Here is a 16,405-nt window from a genome sequence, read left to right as displayed (position 1 = left end):
AACTCAGTTGGTCAGGACTGCATGTGCCAGTAGATGGAGCTGTTATTCCGGGTGTAGCGCCGCTCGGGATCTCTCCTGGTTTGGTGCTCGGTTGGTGATGTTAGAGATGGAGGGCAGCACGAAAACCTACTTTCAGAAAACAAAACTTCAGTAGCTTTGTCTGCATTTTCTATCGGTCCCTGCCTCCACATTAACACAAAGGAGCCAGTTGTGTTTGTGTGTCAAGGCCTTCATCTGCTTTTTATTGCTTTAAGCTATACGAAGTGCTTAGGTCGCAATCACAATAGTACAAGGAACACCACACCAGTATCACAAGGAGAAAAGAAATCTAACACAAGCCAACTCCAGGAAATTCAAGCTGCTCAAAAAGATGGTGCATACTTTCCTTTTGAGAGTAATTAAGCATTAATATATCATCATAAAGGCATGTTACAAATTCTCCATCTTTAGTAACTTTAAATTCAGGGATCTTATTTTTGTTTGTTTGGTAGGTTTAAATTCAGAGCTGGGTTTTCTTTGTTTCTGTGCATTTTGTTTTTAATGAATTACTTAAATCCATTGAGCCATCATAAAAAGAAGTTGCAGATTCCAGGAGGTTGATTAGTTTAGAACGTTGTCTGTTTCTTTTCTAAATAACTGCATTTTAACACTAGAGGTACTCATGTACTACTGCGGTGTGGATGTACTGATGTGCAACACAGTTCACTAAGGCCTGTTTGCAGAACTGCCTTCAGTGACATAGCTAATATAAAACAATGTTTTGTCCTGGTTCTGCAGAGCCCAGCAAGCATTCCTAAATTTTTACATCCCTTGCCTGTCTGTGTGCATCATCGGGAAGGATATCTTTTTGCAACCTTAACCCAGATAAATATAATTCCTCAGCTGTCCTGTTTTGCAGTGAAGAGTTCTGACAAATTTGGGCTTAGCCCACTGAATATCTTGGAAATATATTAAGGTTCACCAAATTTTGCCGCTTTTTTTTTCCCCCCTAGGGTGTGGAAAAGCAATAGTGACAAAAGAGAAAATTGGCTATGAAGGGAGAATCACAAGTCCCTATTACCCAAGCTATTATCCTCCAAAATGTTTTTGTGCATGGAACTTCCAGGTAACATGATTCTTTTTCTCTCTTAGGCTGTTGCATGCTTTGGGCACACAGAGCCTGTAAGTAGAGCAGAAACAATTGTGCAGGGAGTAACCTTCATCCTTACAAATGCAGCAGCTTATAGATGTGACATAGCTGAATAGCTGTGTTCAGGTGTCATGTATTGGGTTTTTTCTTTATTTTCTTTTTTTTTTTTCTGTGAACCTTCTCTTCACTAAGAGAACACAGTTCCTAAGCTGCCCTATTATAAACGTAAAGAGCTAAGTTTTGAAGTTTAACCTGCAGAATTATTTTAATGGCAGAGAATGTAAGACTTCACTGGTTTTAAATGACCTCTTCCTACCCCAAAAAATTTGGAAAAAAATATTCCTCTAACCTAGTTATTGCTGCCCCTTCTCTGATGTCTTTCTCCAGTCTATTTTGTTATGCTTAATAAATTTGCCTTCTAAGATGGTCTGTCTATCTTAATACAAGACCACAGACTGTTTCTTCTTGGTATCCTTTTTCTGCATCTTTTCAGGCACTTTCCTGAAAGCAAATGTCCAAAAGTTTACATCAGTTTAAGATATCATCATGCCTTGTCTGATGGCATTAGTGTTTCCCTATTGATGCTGCTAAAATATGATCTTTGACTTATGGTTTGCCTTTTGGTGTTTTCTTTTCTAAATAATATGGCAACGGATATGATGCAGTTCACTGTCTACCTATTTTATCTTTCTGTTTATGTTACTCATGTCTGGTTAAGCTAGTGGTTGCCCATAATGAAACTCACCAATCTGAACGAAATCCAGCTAGCCATGACCTACAACCAATTCCTTTTCTAGAAAGCTAAGACAATTACTTTTTTTTTTGTTTGCTAAACTTCAGGTCTTCAGCTCACCCTGGACTTCTGAGGGAAAAGTTCCTGAACGCTTAACATGGGCAACCCCCAAAACTTATTTCTTGAAACAGTTTAATTTCTCAGTAGTTCAATGATGAAAATTCCCTTATTTCCCAGATCATGTTCTCTGTTAGAGAGGAGAAAAGTCTCCATTTATGGATTCTTATCCTGAACAAGCCCTTGTTTTTAAAGAAACATTGCTTTGCAAAAATGTTCTAATTCATTATGAACCATCGTGATACTGCCAGTCTTAAAAATCTTCTATAAAATGCTGAAGAATGCTTGGCTGATCAGATGGTAGCAGAAGACTACAATACTGTGGTAGAAAAAACTCTTAGCATTATAAGGTGTCACAGGTATTCATTGCAGTACCATGGCTAACAATCGACTCAGGCTGTGTGTCCCTACACAAGTAGGGATATGTTTGAGTGCTTTGATCATGATACAAAAGCTGCTTTCTGTGGCCAGTGGCTTTTTGAAGATGAAAGGACTGTTTCTGGATGGGGAGAAAGCCTGCAGCTGTGGTGGGGCTTTGCCAACCTTTGCTTTTACTCAATAGCTGGCAGGTGTCTCAAGGGCTGGCTGTTGAGCCGGCAAAGCCAGTACAGTTCCTCGAGTGTGGCATTGCCAAGCACCATAATTGCTGAGATATGTCTAAAGACTTTCATGTTCAATGTCTGCAAAAGGAAAAAGATGACTGCTTGCACTGTCTTTCTTGTTCACAACAGACTCCACAGAAGAGCCTTGGTATAGCTCTGAAGTTTCATAACTATACCATCAGTGAGAAGAATATTAAAGGCTGTGAACGAGGATGGTGGAAAATTAATGAACACATGTAAGTACTCATTGTGATGTTATTAAACTAACATTACCAAAATAAATCTTCCTATCGCTACTGCAGCTCACTCAGATAGTTTCCACAAAGACAGCGATACCTCCCTGGTTGTCTCTTTCCATTCTTTCACTTTGGCTGATGATGTAATTGAAATTTTACAAAAATATATATGTGTACATATATAATATTTTCTATTGAAAACTACCAGAAAGATGAAAACAAGAGCCTTTGGTATTCTCTGGAGAGAAAAAAATGGGAACAGTTGAGTGAAGAAGGATGCCCTGTGAACCCTAAAGTAATTATGGGTTTTCTGGGATCATTGAACAAGGTCTGTTGAAAACCCTTTTAAGTGAAACTTAATTCTATGATTGCTCATGAGGACACTGAACCTAATTAACTTCTCAGTGAAAGCTATTACAATGAGATTATTGGAAATAGAAGAGTAACTGCTTCTGCATTCTGCTCACTGGCTCTCTTGAAAGAGAAACTACACACATTGGCTGCCAAGGTACCACTGTATTCCTTAAATGTTTTTATTAGAATACTGATGCTATTTTTTAATTAAAATACTGCTGCTTTCCTATGCACGTTGTCTGCCTGTTTTCCCTCAAATTTTTAAGTAATCTTTCAGTCACTGGATGATGAGGCAAAGTTAGATTTAGGCTGTTGGATTTTATTTATTTATTTATTTATTTTTAAAACTTCGATCAGGTGGAAACCTCAGTAAGATCAGACTTGAAACTGAATTTCTGAACTCGCTGCCGAAACTAAGCAGAGCCAGTTAGGTCTTTAAAAGTGTAACTGAAAGAATTGGAGAGAAAACTTTCTATATTCCTTGATACCATCTTGTACTTATATAGACAAAATTCATTCTGAACCTCCTAAAATGGAACCTTGCTGGAAACTGGTTGTTGGACTAGACGGGCATATAAAAACACTAGTCAAAACAACATTTGGTGTGTTTGGGGTTTTTTTTGATGGTCTTTTTATAACATAATTGGAAAGATTTGAGATATTAATCAAATAAAGGTAAAATCTGGAGGGGAAAAAAAAAGATGATGGGTTCATATTGTAAGGATATGATTTAAAGCATGAAACATTTTGATAGTCAACTTTTTTTTTTCTTTCCCCAAATTTTAATGGTTAATAAAAAGAGAGGGACCCCACCTTTTCAGCTTCCTGCATTTGCAGCTTATAGCATGCATCTTCTGCTATCTCAAGTAAAAAGGGTGAAGAAGCTTCAGGAGGCTGATCTTGGCAAATAAAGACTGCTACTGTGAAAATAGTGCAGATAACGTTCTTTCAAACCTCTAGAGACTTTATCTAACCAGAGACACTGAACACAACCATGCTGTTCTTCCTTGTCTTTCTTCCAGTGGACATGCAAAGGTTCCTCTGCCTAGTCAAGAGATGTTACAATTGATGAACTGCTTTTGCTGAAGTTCTTATAGGCAGAAATATCAATCAGTCTTCACGAGCGGACGGTTAGGGGCTTATGTGAACAAAGAGTTTGCCAGCATTTTATTTTTCTTAAAGCAACTAATTGAAGGATGGCTACAAAGAAGATTCCCTTTTTACATGAGAAAGACAAGGGATAATGGGCACAAGTTCCTTCTGGGGAGATTCTGACTGGACAAAGAGGAAAATTTTTCACAGTGAGAACAATCAGCCATTAGAACAATCTCCTCAGGAAAGTGTCAGGTTCTCCAGCATTGGGCTCTTTTAAGATTCAGCTGGACAACGTGCTGGGCCATTTAGTCTCAGTCATGCTTTTGCCAGGGAAGGTTAGACCAGATGGTCCTTGAGGTCCCTTCCAACCTGGTATTCTATGATTGGTGCAATGTCCTGTTGTTTCTGCTACATGATGCATGTATCTACTCATCCCCTTACTTGGGGATGCGGTATCCCACTTCCTTCTTCAACATATGAGATAGAATCCCTTAATTAGTTTCTCTCTGTGGCAATGGCACAGTTACAGATGGTGGTTGCAACCTCCATTTGCCCTAGGCCTGGAGAAATGACTAGTTAAACACCAGTAGAAGGCTCCCAAGGATCTGTAGCTCTGTCTTACAAATCCCACAAGCATATGGCTTCCTTGATGTAGCTGTCTCAGCTCTTCCACAGATGGGCAGAAGCTTCATCTACTTGCAGTAAGATGGGGCAGTTTCATGTGGCTGAGAAGTGGGCAATGCAGCCTCCAGTTTTGGGTGTGTTTTGTTGGGTTTTTTGTTTGGTTTTTTTGGAGGGGTGGTGGTTGGTATTTTTATTTGTTTGCTTTAGATGGTGCTAAGATTTGCTGGAGGAAAGTTGCCTAAGTCATTGACAGAAAGAGAAATGTGAAAAATGCTGTGGGTTGATTGAGAGGAATCAGGTGGTTAGGTGGTATTTTGCTATGCACTTTGCCAGGCTGTTTCAGGTTGGGAACATTGATGACAGAGACACTGAAATGAGTGAGAATAAGACTTCCTGTAGCAGGAAATCTTCACTCTAAGCTCTGGTAGGTTTTGAGGTTTTTTTCTATTTTTATAAGTGTTTTCTTCATTTATTTTTCATATTGCTGGAACAGAATCTCCTAGGTCTGTTCAAAGGATGTTTCATTTTCATATGGTGAAACAAAGCACATACAGAAGCATATGAATGAGCATGGGCATTCCCTATGGCGTGCTTCAGTGTGGTGCATAGGATACCCAGGCGATATCTATCCATGTGGAAATCACTGACCGATTTTCCTACATCCATTGACACGAAGAGTAGTCCTGGCACAATGCCTGGTGTTGCCAGAATAAACAAGGAAAATATTTACCTATGGATAATAGTCCATTACTCCATTTAACAATACAATAATCCATTTTCATGGGTTTTTTGGAGTCCTTTCTAACTTCAGCATGTGACTTGCACTGCTGTCCAGCAAGTGTGGGTGCCAAGAATCAATACAGCTGTTCTGCTCTTAAGTCTATTTAGACCGATGAGTACTTCTTCTGACAGGACTCTTAAAGCTAGATGTTTTTGTCTCAAGTGTTGCATTTCTGGAGTGTTTTAGTGGAACAGAGGAAAAGGTTTATTTCTACTTCTAGAACAACCTGTACTGTCAATGTTCACTGGTTTATTACATTTAAAACTGTCTCAAATTTTTAAAGCATGATCCAGCATGATCTGTCACTGTTAAAGAGCTTTTTTTGGGTGTACGTTTGTAACATGTAAATGAAAGTTGCAACATCTTTGGTGTCTTTTATGAAAGTGGCAATAGAAATGCATTAGCAATGAGCGGATTAAATGTTTGCTGGTATAGGGAGCATTTAGGTATCTCTGAGTTAAGTGGCCCCCAGGCCGAAGTCCAGGGCAGCTCTTTGCCAAAATGGCAGCTTAAAGTAGATGTGCACCCAAGGGGTTTCCTCCCTCACCCCAGCTAGACTAGTTATCCGAACATGTGACTTTCCAAGGTAAAATTCCAGAACATAAATGGTAGATGAAGGCTGGGTGACTACTTAGAAATATTTTCAGATTCCTTACGTCTATTCCCCTCTGCCTTCAAAGTTCTCCCAGTGCCAATTTTATCTCAGTGCCTTTGTACAGTCTTAGTTAGGGGAAATCCTCCAAATCAGAGGAGCTAAATTTACTCTCTACTGTGCTGATATTTCTCCTCCCACCAAACTTATTTAAGTCTCCTCAAAAATCCAAATCTTTTGAAAAACAGATATCAGAAGTAGCAACAAGAATACTCATGTCTTGGTAAATTTCTTCATTATGTCCCCCTTCCTGCAGGCTTCCTGGCAAAACATTTTTCTTGCATCTCTTTGTGTGGTCATGAAGGCTTGTGACCAGCATTCTGGGGAATTTGGGTACTGTTTCAGTTTCTGGTTCTTTAATTAAAGTATGGCAGCTGACTGTATTGCTGAATTCCTGCGATGTTCACATTTAAATTCTAGGTAAGGCAATTTTGATGTGAAAGCTGCTTTAAAACTTTTTGAACCCTTTTTAGGTACTGCGGTTACTATGTTGATCACCAAACAGTCTTCCACATTGCAAGTTCTGCTGTCAGCATTGAGCTTCAGTGCAGTTCGAAGGTCTCGGAGAAGCCACTTCTGGTGGAGTATGGCAGCTACAACATCAGCCAGCGTAAGATGGATTTTATCTTTTTCCACTCATCTTTGCATTTCAGACCTGTGAAGCAGCATTTTTCAGGTCCAGCAGGACTGACTTAGGTTTATGCAGGAAATTCCCTTTTGGGTTTCAGTTTATTTTCTTTTCTAATCTTACTAAGTCAAGTGATTAGCAAACAAAGAGCCTTTACTTAGCTCATCGAGGCTGTGCAGCCAAGGTTTGCAGGCATCTGCAGCATGCTCTGGTTTCCTGTACGCACGCAGTCTGCTCTCATCGTCTTAAAGCTTCCTGCAAGGCTATGGCCACAGTGCAGTCAGTTCAAGCATGCTGTCCCTGCTTGTTTTCCCCGATGTTTTGTTTGCAATGTACCTATCACTACAAAGCCTTCAAGGTAATGAAGAGAGCATCCAATAACCAACTGCTTATTCCAGTGTTTTACATCCATTTAAATACTTTTTGTGCAAATACAAATCTGAGCTGAAAAAAACCTCAAAAAGTTGATAAAAATGTATCAACTGTGAGTTTTCTCAAGTCCTAAACCAAACAACTGTTCACTGACACTTTTCGCCCTGTGTTAATCTTACATATTCACATCAAAGTAATAGAGAAGCAATGGTTTCTAGTCATAGTTACTTGTCACATTAAGGCAATTTTATGCATTGCGTGTATGTGGAGTATGTAAAAGTATGGTAACTTCATGATTCTATTCTGGAAGACAAACATTTATTTAATTCATAAGTCACCTCAGTACAGGTTACTAGCTGAAGCTGCAAAGTGCTGCATATTTTGGTTATTGAAAGTGAGATTATCCTTAAAAAAAAAAAAAAAGGCATTCTAAGCTGTCTCATGTTGCGCCATAAAACCCTGGCTGATTAGTTCCAGTCCTAGTGTAAAGCCTGCAGTATATATCGCAGTAACAGCTGAATTGGATCTCTAGAGATGTGTTTTTTAAATCCCAGTTTTGAAAATCTGAACTCAATTTAAGTGCTGGCAATGTATACAGACTATTAAATTGATATTAATTTTATAATTCCTTGGAACAGCTTAGTGACTGTAAATTGAAATGAGCTGGCAATATTTGGGAGAAACAAACTTTAAAGTGGGGTTTTGCTTGTTTGTTTGTATTTTGTTTTGTTGTTTTGGCTTTTTCTATTATACTTCCAGCATGTCCAGCTGGACATTTCAAGTGTTCTACTGGCTTATGCATCCAGCAGATGCAGCGCTGTGATGGGATAAACAACTGCTTCGATGAAAGCGATGAACTCTTTTGTGGTTTGTATTTGCTTACTAGAGATGTTGACCCCAATGAATGTATTCTCTAGCCTTTGAAGACAGATGAAACAAGGTGAAAACTTTTAGGAAAAAAAAAAAAAAAAAGGAAAAAATATGTTTACATCTTCCTTTGCAAGTCCAGCTACAGACAATCAGTCTCTCGAGTGTTTAATTCATAGTTAATTAGCAAGGGACAGAACTAGGAGCAAAGAAGGTATGGCATTGGAAAGCACAAGGAAGAAAGTTAGATATGCAAAAATATCTTTATTAGGCTGTATTTTGATTTTTCCTCATGTGATAAACGAGGATAAATGTGACAAATGCCAGTAATTGTAAAGTTCTGAATGTGATAAATGTGATAAATGCTGGTAATAGTAAAGTTCTCTTCTATTTTGAGATGAGTTATTTTTGTGGGAGAATGACAAATTGGGGTGCATAGAGTAGATGAGAGTGATAATAATGTCCATGGTGAAAGAGGATTATCAGTGGGGCCACTGCACTTCAGGCAGTGTGTGAACTGGGATAGGTGACTGAAATCCTTTGTACTTTATTTTCTCTGTGCATAATGTGGCACTCATACTCATCCTCGTACTGTGCAGTGAAGGTATGAAAGTCATACCCAGGCATGGTCAGAAGGGTAGTGTTAGCAGTACAAGCACTCTTCTGTAGCTGATTTGACTTATGTTTTTAAAGTTGCCCCTGATTGGAACTGTAACTCCAGCTTCTCAATACAAGATAGCCTGCTTGGCTGCAATGGAGTAAGTGATTGTGAGAATGGAAAAGATGAGCAGAACTGCACCCACAGTAAGGATATTCTCTTGATTAATTTTCTTCCTCTCTTCTATCACCTATCCAATCCTGACTTGAATACTGGATGCCATATTCAAAGAGTTAGGAGGCACTATCAAATCTAACTTGGGCTATATAATTCTGTTCAGTTTTCTGATATAAACAAGACATCATTGGTTTTAAACTGTTTCTTTTTAATGAGCTCTTGAACATCTGTTTCAGCTAAAATACTGGCAGGCGAATTAAGTACTCTGGGTGGAAGATAGGGATCTGGGGATTTAAAGCTTGAATCCCAGATTTTATCTCTTTAAAGCATAATCTGTGCAAATTATTTCCTAGTTCTGATTTGCCATCTGTAAAATAACTATAAAAGTGATAGTTTCTCTGGAGCTGTTTTCAGGGTTATATGAAAACAGGTTAATATGTTTAAAATGCTATGGAAGATCTAAATTTAGCATTAGACACATTAAAGTTTTGAATCAGCCATTTCTTTAACTTTTTAGCATAAATGGACACCATAACATATGAAAGGGAACACAACTGGGAAGTGCTGCAAATAACCTTATAAAAAAAAGTTGTTTAAAAAAAAAAGTAATGGGTTTTGACCTGTCTGGCTTGACAGCCTGTGTAAATGCTTACAGGATACTTCTGTGTGTTTACAAAACTGGGTTTGAGTGGCCTCATTTATTGTGAGCCACAGGGAAATACAATAATGCCAAGGTTGAGAATTTCAGTTAAAATGAATACAATTAGTATGACTGCTTTCACTATGATCTTATATTTCAGTATTAAATATGAAAAGAGGGTTTCTTTCCAGAGTACTGCATGTTTTCTCTTTCTAGCCTAACACTTGCTCTACAGCTAATTTTTCACTACTATATCCAAGGTCATTAGTGCTATGGGAAAGGACTCAGCCAACTTGAGGCAAGCATTAGTAGTTCTACTTGAATAGTTTATTCTACTTGGAGATTGGTTTAAGCTATCCCAGCCAAAGTACTCTTTTGCAATGTTCCCTCCTATCTATTAATACATGTATGAATCTTTTATTTGTGCAGACATGTCTTCACGTGTCAAGCTGAGCCAATAGTCTTTCTTATTTTTTTTTACCCTTTTTTTTCCCCTACAACTGTTTCAGGTATTCCTTGCACCAGCCACACATTTCAGTGCAGGAACAACATCTGCATTAGGAAGCAAAATGCAAAGTGTGATGGGACTGTGGACTGTGTTGATGGAAGTGATGAAAGCAGCTGCAGTAAGTCCCTCTCAAATGGTCATCTTTTTGAACTTTGAAATTTTTACACAGTAAAGCCCTTTATTAGTTCCTGTTTTGGAGTGAGTATAACTCATGCAGCGGGTACTGAGCTTTTATTGCATGCTCTCCGTGATAGTGGGTAAATGATCAGCTATCGATTTACTTCAGGTCTGGTTGAAGTTCTTGTGGGAGGATGAGCTTACTGTTAGGGGGAGTCTTAGTCAGCTGTAAAGTTTATTGTAGCTATGCTAAGCAGAAGGGAAAGAGAGTTAACTGCAGAGTGAACTTGGCTAGCTGGTAAGGCAGCGTTTTTGTTGCCTGCAGCAGTGTCAGGGACTTGTGTTGGTGTCAGACTGTATTTGGACTTCAGGAATTACACAGCTGCAGTGAGATAAGAACCACCAACTTTTCACTTCTCTCTTCTGGACAGAGAAGACCCCAATATATCATAGTATAAAGTTAGGTTGTAGTCTCAAATCTTCCTAAAGTAACCTCTGTACAAGCTTTTCAGTTTGTTTTGCTGTAAAGTACATAGGTGATCGTTACTGCAGTAGCAATAGAAGTGGGGTTAGGATTTGTTGCTTAAACTGAATATTCTTGGGTATCTTGTCTGGCCCTCAGCTGTTTCTGGCCTGCTACCTCTATGCCTTGGATTCAGTAGGGTATCTTAAAAGACTAGATATAAGTTTGCTTGTGTTTGAAGACATTAATGCTGCTTTTGACTCTTTGGGTGCTGGAAAGTGGCCAAAAGCATTAACACCTGTGTGTGGGACAAAAACTCCTGAGCAGAAGCTTTATGCGCATGCACTAGAGACGGACATTTGGCCTTACAGAATGGTCTTTCTTCCTTCAGACTACAGCGTGCAGTTTTTTGTGCTGAGAAATTATGTATTCACCTGTGAGTTAGTAATATACAACATTTTCTGATTGTCGGTTGTTTCCATGCAAATTAATGATTGGACCACCTGGTTTCTCCAGTAATAAATGACCAAACTCCATGTATGTGGCTGCTACTATAAATATTTTTCTTATATCATTCCCACTGTTTTGGCCAGAAATAAGTGTCCTGATGATGCTGAACTTCATTCCTTCCTGATGGACACCTTTCAGTTCAGGGCTGACTATTAAAAAAAGATGAGGGATTGCCTATTTTTAGGTATTCATGTTGATGCTTGTTAAATCAGTGGATCCTTTGAGATTTCTGACACAAGAAATATTTAGAGGCCAATTTCACAGCAGACGTACAAAAGAAGCTTATTACATTTCCCAGGCCAGAGTCTTTTTAATGGGTTCACCTCTTGTTTCAAGAAATAGAGAAGTTTTCTGACTAAAGCAGAGCAAGGAAATAGATTTAAAACATTTCTAAATGCAAGTTTCTTTCATGCCTTATGTGGGAAGCACTCTCATTAAAGGAAAGCACCGTGGATGTGGATTATAACCTGAAATATCTCTTGCAGGTTGTGGCAGCAGCAAGAGCAGCAATGCTATCTCTCGGATTGTAGGTGGTACGAGCACTGAGGAAGGTGAATGGCCTTGGCAGGTCAGCCTGCACTTTGTGGGAGCTGCTTACTGTGGGGCATCAGTGATATCAAAAGAGTGGCTTGTGTCTGCAGCACACTGCTTTCAAGGGAGCAAGTAAGCAGTCTTCCCCCTAACTCTGTCCCAGATATCACCAGTGTCCCCAGACACCTTTAGCTTCCGGAGTTTGAACTGTTCTGAGGTGGAATGTGCCCTCCTCTTTTACCTGTCCCACTGCTGGCAGGCTTTCTGGGGTACTTTCTAAAGAGATGGCTTGTTTGTCTGCTCCCAACCAGGCTGGCTGACCCCAGAGCCTGGAGCGCTCACCTGGGCATGCAAATGCAAGGCCATGCAAAGTTTGTATCTGCGGTGAGACGAATCATAGTCCATGAATACTACAACAGCAGGAACTATGACTATGACATTGCGCTGCTGCAGCTGAGCAAGCCATGGCCGGACACCATGAGCCATGTCATCCAGCCCATCTGTGTGCCTCCCTTTTCACACAAAGTCCGCAGTGGTGACAAGTGCTGGATAACAGGTTGGGGCCAAAAGCAGGAAGCAGGTTTGTTTCTTTGTAGCTTCAGTTCCCAGGTAAGCAACCACCTTTACAACTGTAAGTGGGTGGTTGTGCAGGACACCTGCCTTTGTTGCATGGCTGACGTGTGCAGAAAATCATGTTTTGAATCTACTGTCTTACAGAAGTAGGTTCCTGTGTGCACATAGCATCATATGCTCTGGAAAATTGGCTGCCGGTCCTGTGGGTCTGGAAATCCTGTGTACTCATGTTGTTAGCTAAGACTTGAAGGGAGCTACACTGTGAGGTGCTAGCTCTGTCCTTGGAGCGCAGCTTGACACAATGGCTACACCTGTAATGGTGGCACTCCCACCAGCTTGTCCTTGAGCTGCCTCTTCGCTTGTGTGAATGCTGGTACCTTCTGCCTCTTTTGTGGCCACTTCCCTAAAGCCCTTCCAGTGTAACCATAGGTGTGATGGCTTCCCTTGGTGTAAATCATGTAACCACCACTGCATCAAGCCCGGGGTCTTGCCACCAATGCCCTGGTGCAGGTGGTTTGCCTGCACCTGCAGGGCTGTCCTGGTCCAGCCTCACCTGCCCTCCCAGTGCTGTGAGCACTGTGGTGGCTCAGCCATCCTGCCACTCCTTGCAGATTGTAGGAGAGGCAAATGAATGGTACAAGGCAGCAGCAGATAGCGAACCTCCAGTATTTTGACATGATGTCCAGAGGCAGAAGTCCCATCTGCTAAATTACATTCTGCCTCTCTATAAATAGCTATGAGAGAATATATGGTTGCAAACTAAGTGCAACCACCTGACCAGGAAAGAATGGTGGTACAGATGTGTGGTGTGGTGTTTCATAGAATCATACAACAGTTTGGGTTGGGAGGGATCTTAAAGATCACCTAGTTCCACCCCCCCTGCCATGGGCAGGGACACCTTCCACTAGACCATGTTGCTCAAAGCCCCATCCAACCTGGCCTTGAACAATTCCAGGAATGGGCATCCATAACTCTGGGCAACTTCTCTGGGTTCCTCTTTTGCCAAGTGTTTAGTCATCTGTGAAATTTAAAAGTTGACTATTTGAAAGATAAATATGATGCCTCAAAAAGAGTTTTCTTTTCCCTGACCCCCTCTTTTTTCTTCATCATTTTCTACAATTTAATTGCCAAATCAATCTTTTAAGTATTTTTTAAATAAACTTCATTAATACCACCTTTATCAAAACCTGAAACAAAGTTTCATGATGTAAACCAGCACTTGTGTATTTTAAAATGTTGGTAAGGCTTATTTGGCTATTGCAGATTTTAGGAAGATCACCTGGTGATATTTTTAGAGCTATTGTATTGAAAGGAGAGGACAATCCAGTTTAATTCTGTTTTTCTGGAAGTAGGTATCTTATAGAAAAGAAATGTTTTACCAAAACTTTCAAATAGAGAGGATCAAATTTTGAGATATGTCCAAGATCTTTATGCTGCCAAAAGAACAATTTGCGTTCTGTAACTCTGACTCATAATCTTAATTTTGGATCCTGCATCTTCAGATATACCACCCTAATTGTGAATCTGTCTTGTGATGATCTGAATACTTTTGTAAAATTCTGCTTCCTTTTAAAAATAGAGAACAAATTAAGTCTTGAGGTATTTACCAAAGGCATTAGAAAAAGCTTTTTGGGTAACCCTAGTGATTATACCATTGTATTTGGTGTGGCCAAAGGCCCAAGACCACATCACACAGATGCCTGATACTTAGAAGAGGGTTTCTATGCTATTGCAGTTACTTGTTTGCAATCTGGAATAACTTGAACGTCAACAGTATCTGTGGATCTTTTCTGAAGACTTCCTGGTTTGTATTTCAATAGATGAGTAAAATGCCAAGCTCTGTTGAATCATCCTTGTTTCAATTTGCTTTCCAGATGATGAAGGTTCAGCAGTTCTTCAGAAAGCAGAGGTAGAAATTATTGATCAAACACTATGTCATTCCACATATGGGATTATCACAGCTAGGATGTTTTGTGCTGGACTAATGTCTGGGAAAAGAGATGGGTGCAAAGTACGTATCTTAGCACACTTTGCATAGAGTTTATCTTGTCTTTTGTTGTTGCCTGATGAGGTGTCAGAGTTGACTGTTTGTGGTCTGTACACTTCAGTTCTGAAAAACATTAGTTTAAGAGTTCTCTATCGGCAGATCTGTCATCTGGGTGTTTTCAGAGTCTTGCATAAATGAAGATACATATTAACTAGCAGATTTTGGGGCTTAGCTTCAAGTTTGAGTCTAGGAAACAAAATGTGAATTTCAAATCTAGCCTTTATTGGTCTCTTTAAAGAAGAAAAAAAGAAAAAAAAGAAAAAACCTATTGACCATCTGATGGTTTGAACTATGTGAATGGGAAAACATAATCACTGTTGGAATTACTTAGGCAAAATATGTCATGTGGAATTTTGTCCCAATTTTAATACTCTGCATTGTAAATACTTACAACTCGATATATTCTTTTTAGGGTGATTCTGGTGGACCATTGTCATGTCAAAGCAATAGAGATGGAAAATGGTTTTTGACTGGCATTGTTAGCTGGGGTTACGGATGTGGAAGACCAAATTTCCCAGGTGTCTACACGAGAGTGTCAAATTTTGCACCATGGATTCACAAATATGTGCCTTCAGTATTGTAACTTGAAAACTGTTTTCCTGGAATAAAACATGTCTTGGATATCTTCATTAAAAATCAAATTTGGTAATATTGTTCACTGGTGGAATTTCTTTGCACTTCTCCCTGGTGATTCTGGAGTACCTACATGGAAGTAAAAAGTACCCTTTGTTCAAACTTTGATGAAAGAGGAAGAGTCTGTTCTTCATGGTGGTTGTTCTATGTACATGTCTGGAGATGGAGGAGGAGGTGCAATAATAAACTTCTGTCACTTTGTGTTCATTTTACGGGTACCACCTGAGTGCATGTGCCATCATCTGTCAGGAAGATGAAGATAGAATTGACCACCTAGAGACAGAGCTTAAATCTTGCTCAGTCATTTCCTCTGAGTTGTGCGTGGCCCAATAAAGTAGTAACTGTGAAGTAGCAATCAACTGTTAGTACCCTTGCAAATACTACTTTCCTTACCTCTTCCACCAAGAAAAGTTGACAAGAGAGGGAGGGATTGCAGAAAGTGAGCTCAATCCTCTTAAATCTGCAGGGCACCCATTTTTGGGTTCTGTGGCTAAGCATGGAAAAAAGCATTGCTCTTTCTCCTTCTCCAACTTTTATTTTAATTAACTGGATGATTTGGAGCTACTAACTCTTTTATTTCCTGCCTTACTTTCCTCATATTCAAGTTAATCCACCTGAGAATATGAATTCTTTATCTTCAGGCAACCTTAACAAGATGAGTAAACATGGTGATGCGTGTTGTTGTAATGATCTTGTCCTTGCCCAATAAAACTGATGTTTCTACCCTCTGAGAGATACTGCTATGGAAGTGGGTTCTCTGAATATATATAATTTTAAAAAAAGTCCTGATACAATTTCTAGAGATGATGAAAAAGAGTCTTTGTTTCCTCTAGATTTTTTTTCTGTACGTTTCTGTTCCATGAGGGAAGGAGCAAAGCATGAGTCAATCAGCAGGCTGTGTGTGTAGCGGAGACAGAGAGTTGAAAAAAGGGAGGACTACAACAAAGCAATCTGTTTGCAGTTGTAGTCTGCATTTCTGAGCTGTGAGGATTGCCTTCCAATTAATCCTTTTTGTAGTCTCTGTGTGATCTGTGCTGGGGTTGGTTGGTTTGTTCCCTTTCTGTTTTCCAGGGCTGAGATTTCTTAGACCTGTTTTGTTTTTCTAAGTTTCAATCTTTGTGCACGAGCTCTCTCTCAACATGTATAAAATATGTTATTCTCCTGCACACATCCTTGATTTTCTTATTTGCATGTATAAAGCTTTGAAATCATTGGTTTGGTAACTTAAAACTGTTTTTAATTTCAAACCAGAAATGTGAACATGAATTGCTTTACAATTATGTTTATTCTGTGGTACTGGCTTGTGGCTGTAAAATTCAGGTGGTCTGTGAAATCGTGTATTTCTTCTGTCATATATATTTCTGTGGATTCCATCACGTTTTCATCAGAAGTTTCCGTGTTTACCTTCCTCTGGAACT

General features: G+C 39.5%; 1 protein-coding gene across 3 annotated transcripts in view; it reads left to right on the top strand.

Annotated features, from left to right (window-relative positions):
• Nucleotides 1-15,426, top strand: part of TMPRSS7 (transmembrane serine protease 7) — a 36,254-nt gene extending 20,828 nt beyond the window's left edge. For 2 of the 3 annotated variants that reach the window (XM_030471853.1, XM_030471852.1), the window contains 10 exons: nt 993-1,105; nt 2,711-2,817; nt 6,797-6,933; nt 8,083-8,190; nt 8,884-8,994; nt 10,115-10,231; nt 11,689-11,866; nt 12,046-12,314; nt 14,182-14,318; nt 14,767-15,003. In XM_030471853.1, coding sequence (XP_030327713.1) covers nt 993-1,105; nt 2,711-2,817; nt 6,797-6,933; nt 8,083-8,190; nt 8,884-8,994; nt 10,115-10,231; nt 11,689-11,866; nt 12,046-12,314; nt 14,182-14,318; nt 14,767-14,937 — 1,448 coding nt within the window. In that variant the 3' untranslated portion in view covers nt 14,938-15,003. Of the gene's footprint in view, nt 1-992; nt 1,106-2,710; nt 2,818-6,796; nt 6,934-8,082; nt 8,191-8,883; nt 8,995-10,114; nt 10,232-11,688; nt 11,867-12,045; nt 12,344-14,181; nt 14,319-14,766 lie in introns of all 3 variants that reach the window. The other variant, XR_003989421.1, reaches the window with a different exon arrangement.
• Nucleotides 15,427-16,405: the final 979 nt, after the last annotated feature.

The sequence above is a fragment of the Strigops habroptila genome, chromosome 2, assembly GCF_004027225.2.
Source record: "Strigops habroptila isolate Jane chromosome 2, bStrHab1.2.pri, whole genome shotgun sequence".
Classification (NCBI taxonomy): domain Eukaryota; kingdom Metazoa; phylum Chordata; class Aves; order Psittaciformes; family Psittacidae; genus Strigops; species Strigops habroptila.
Note: the sequence above shows the minus strand (reverse complement) of the source record. Positions and strands in the feature narration are given on the sequence as shown.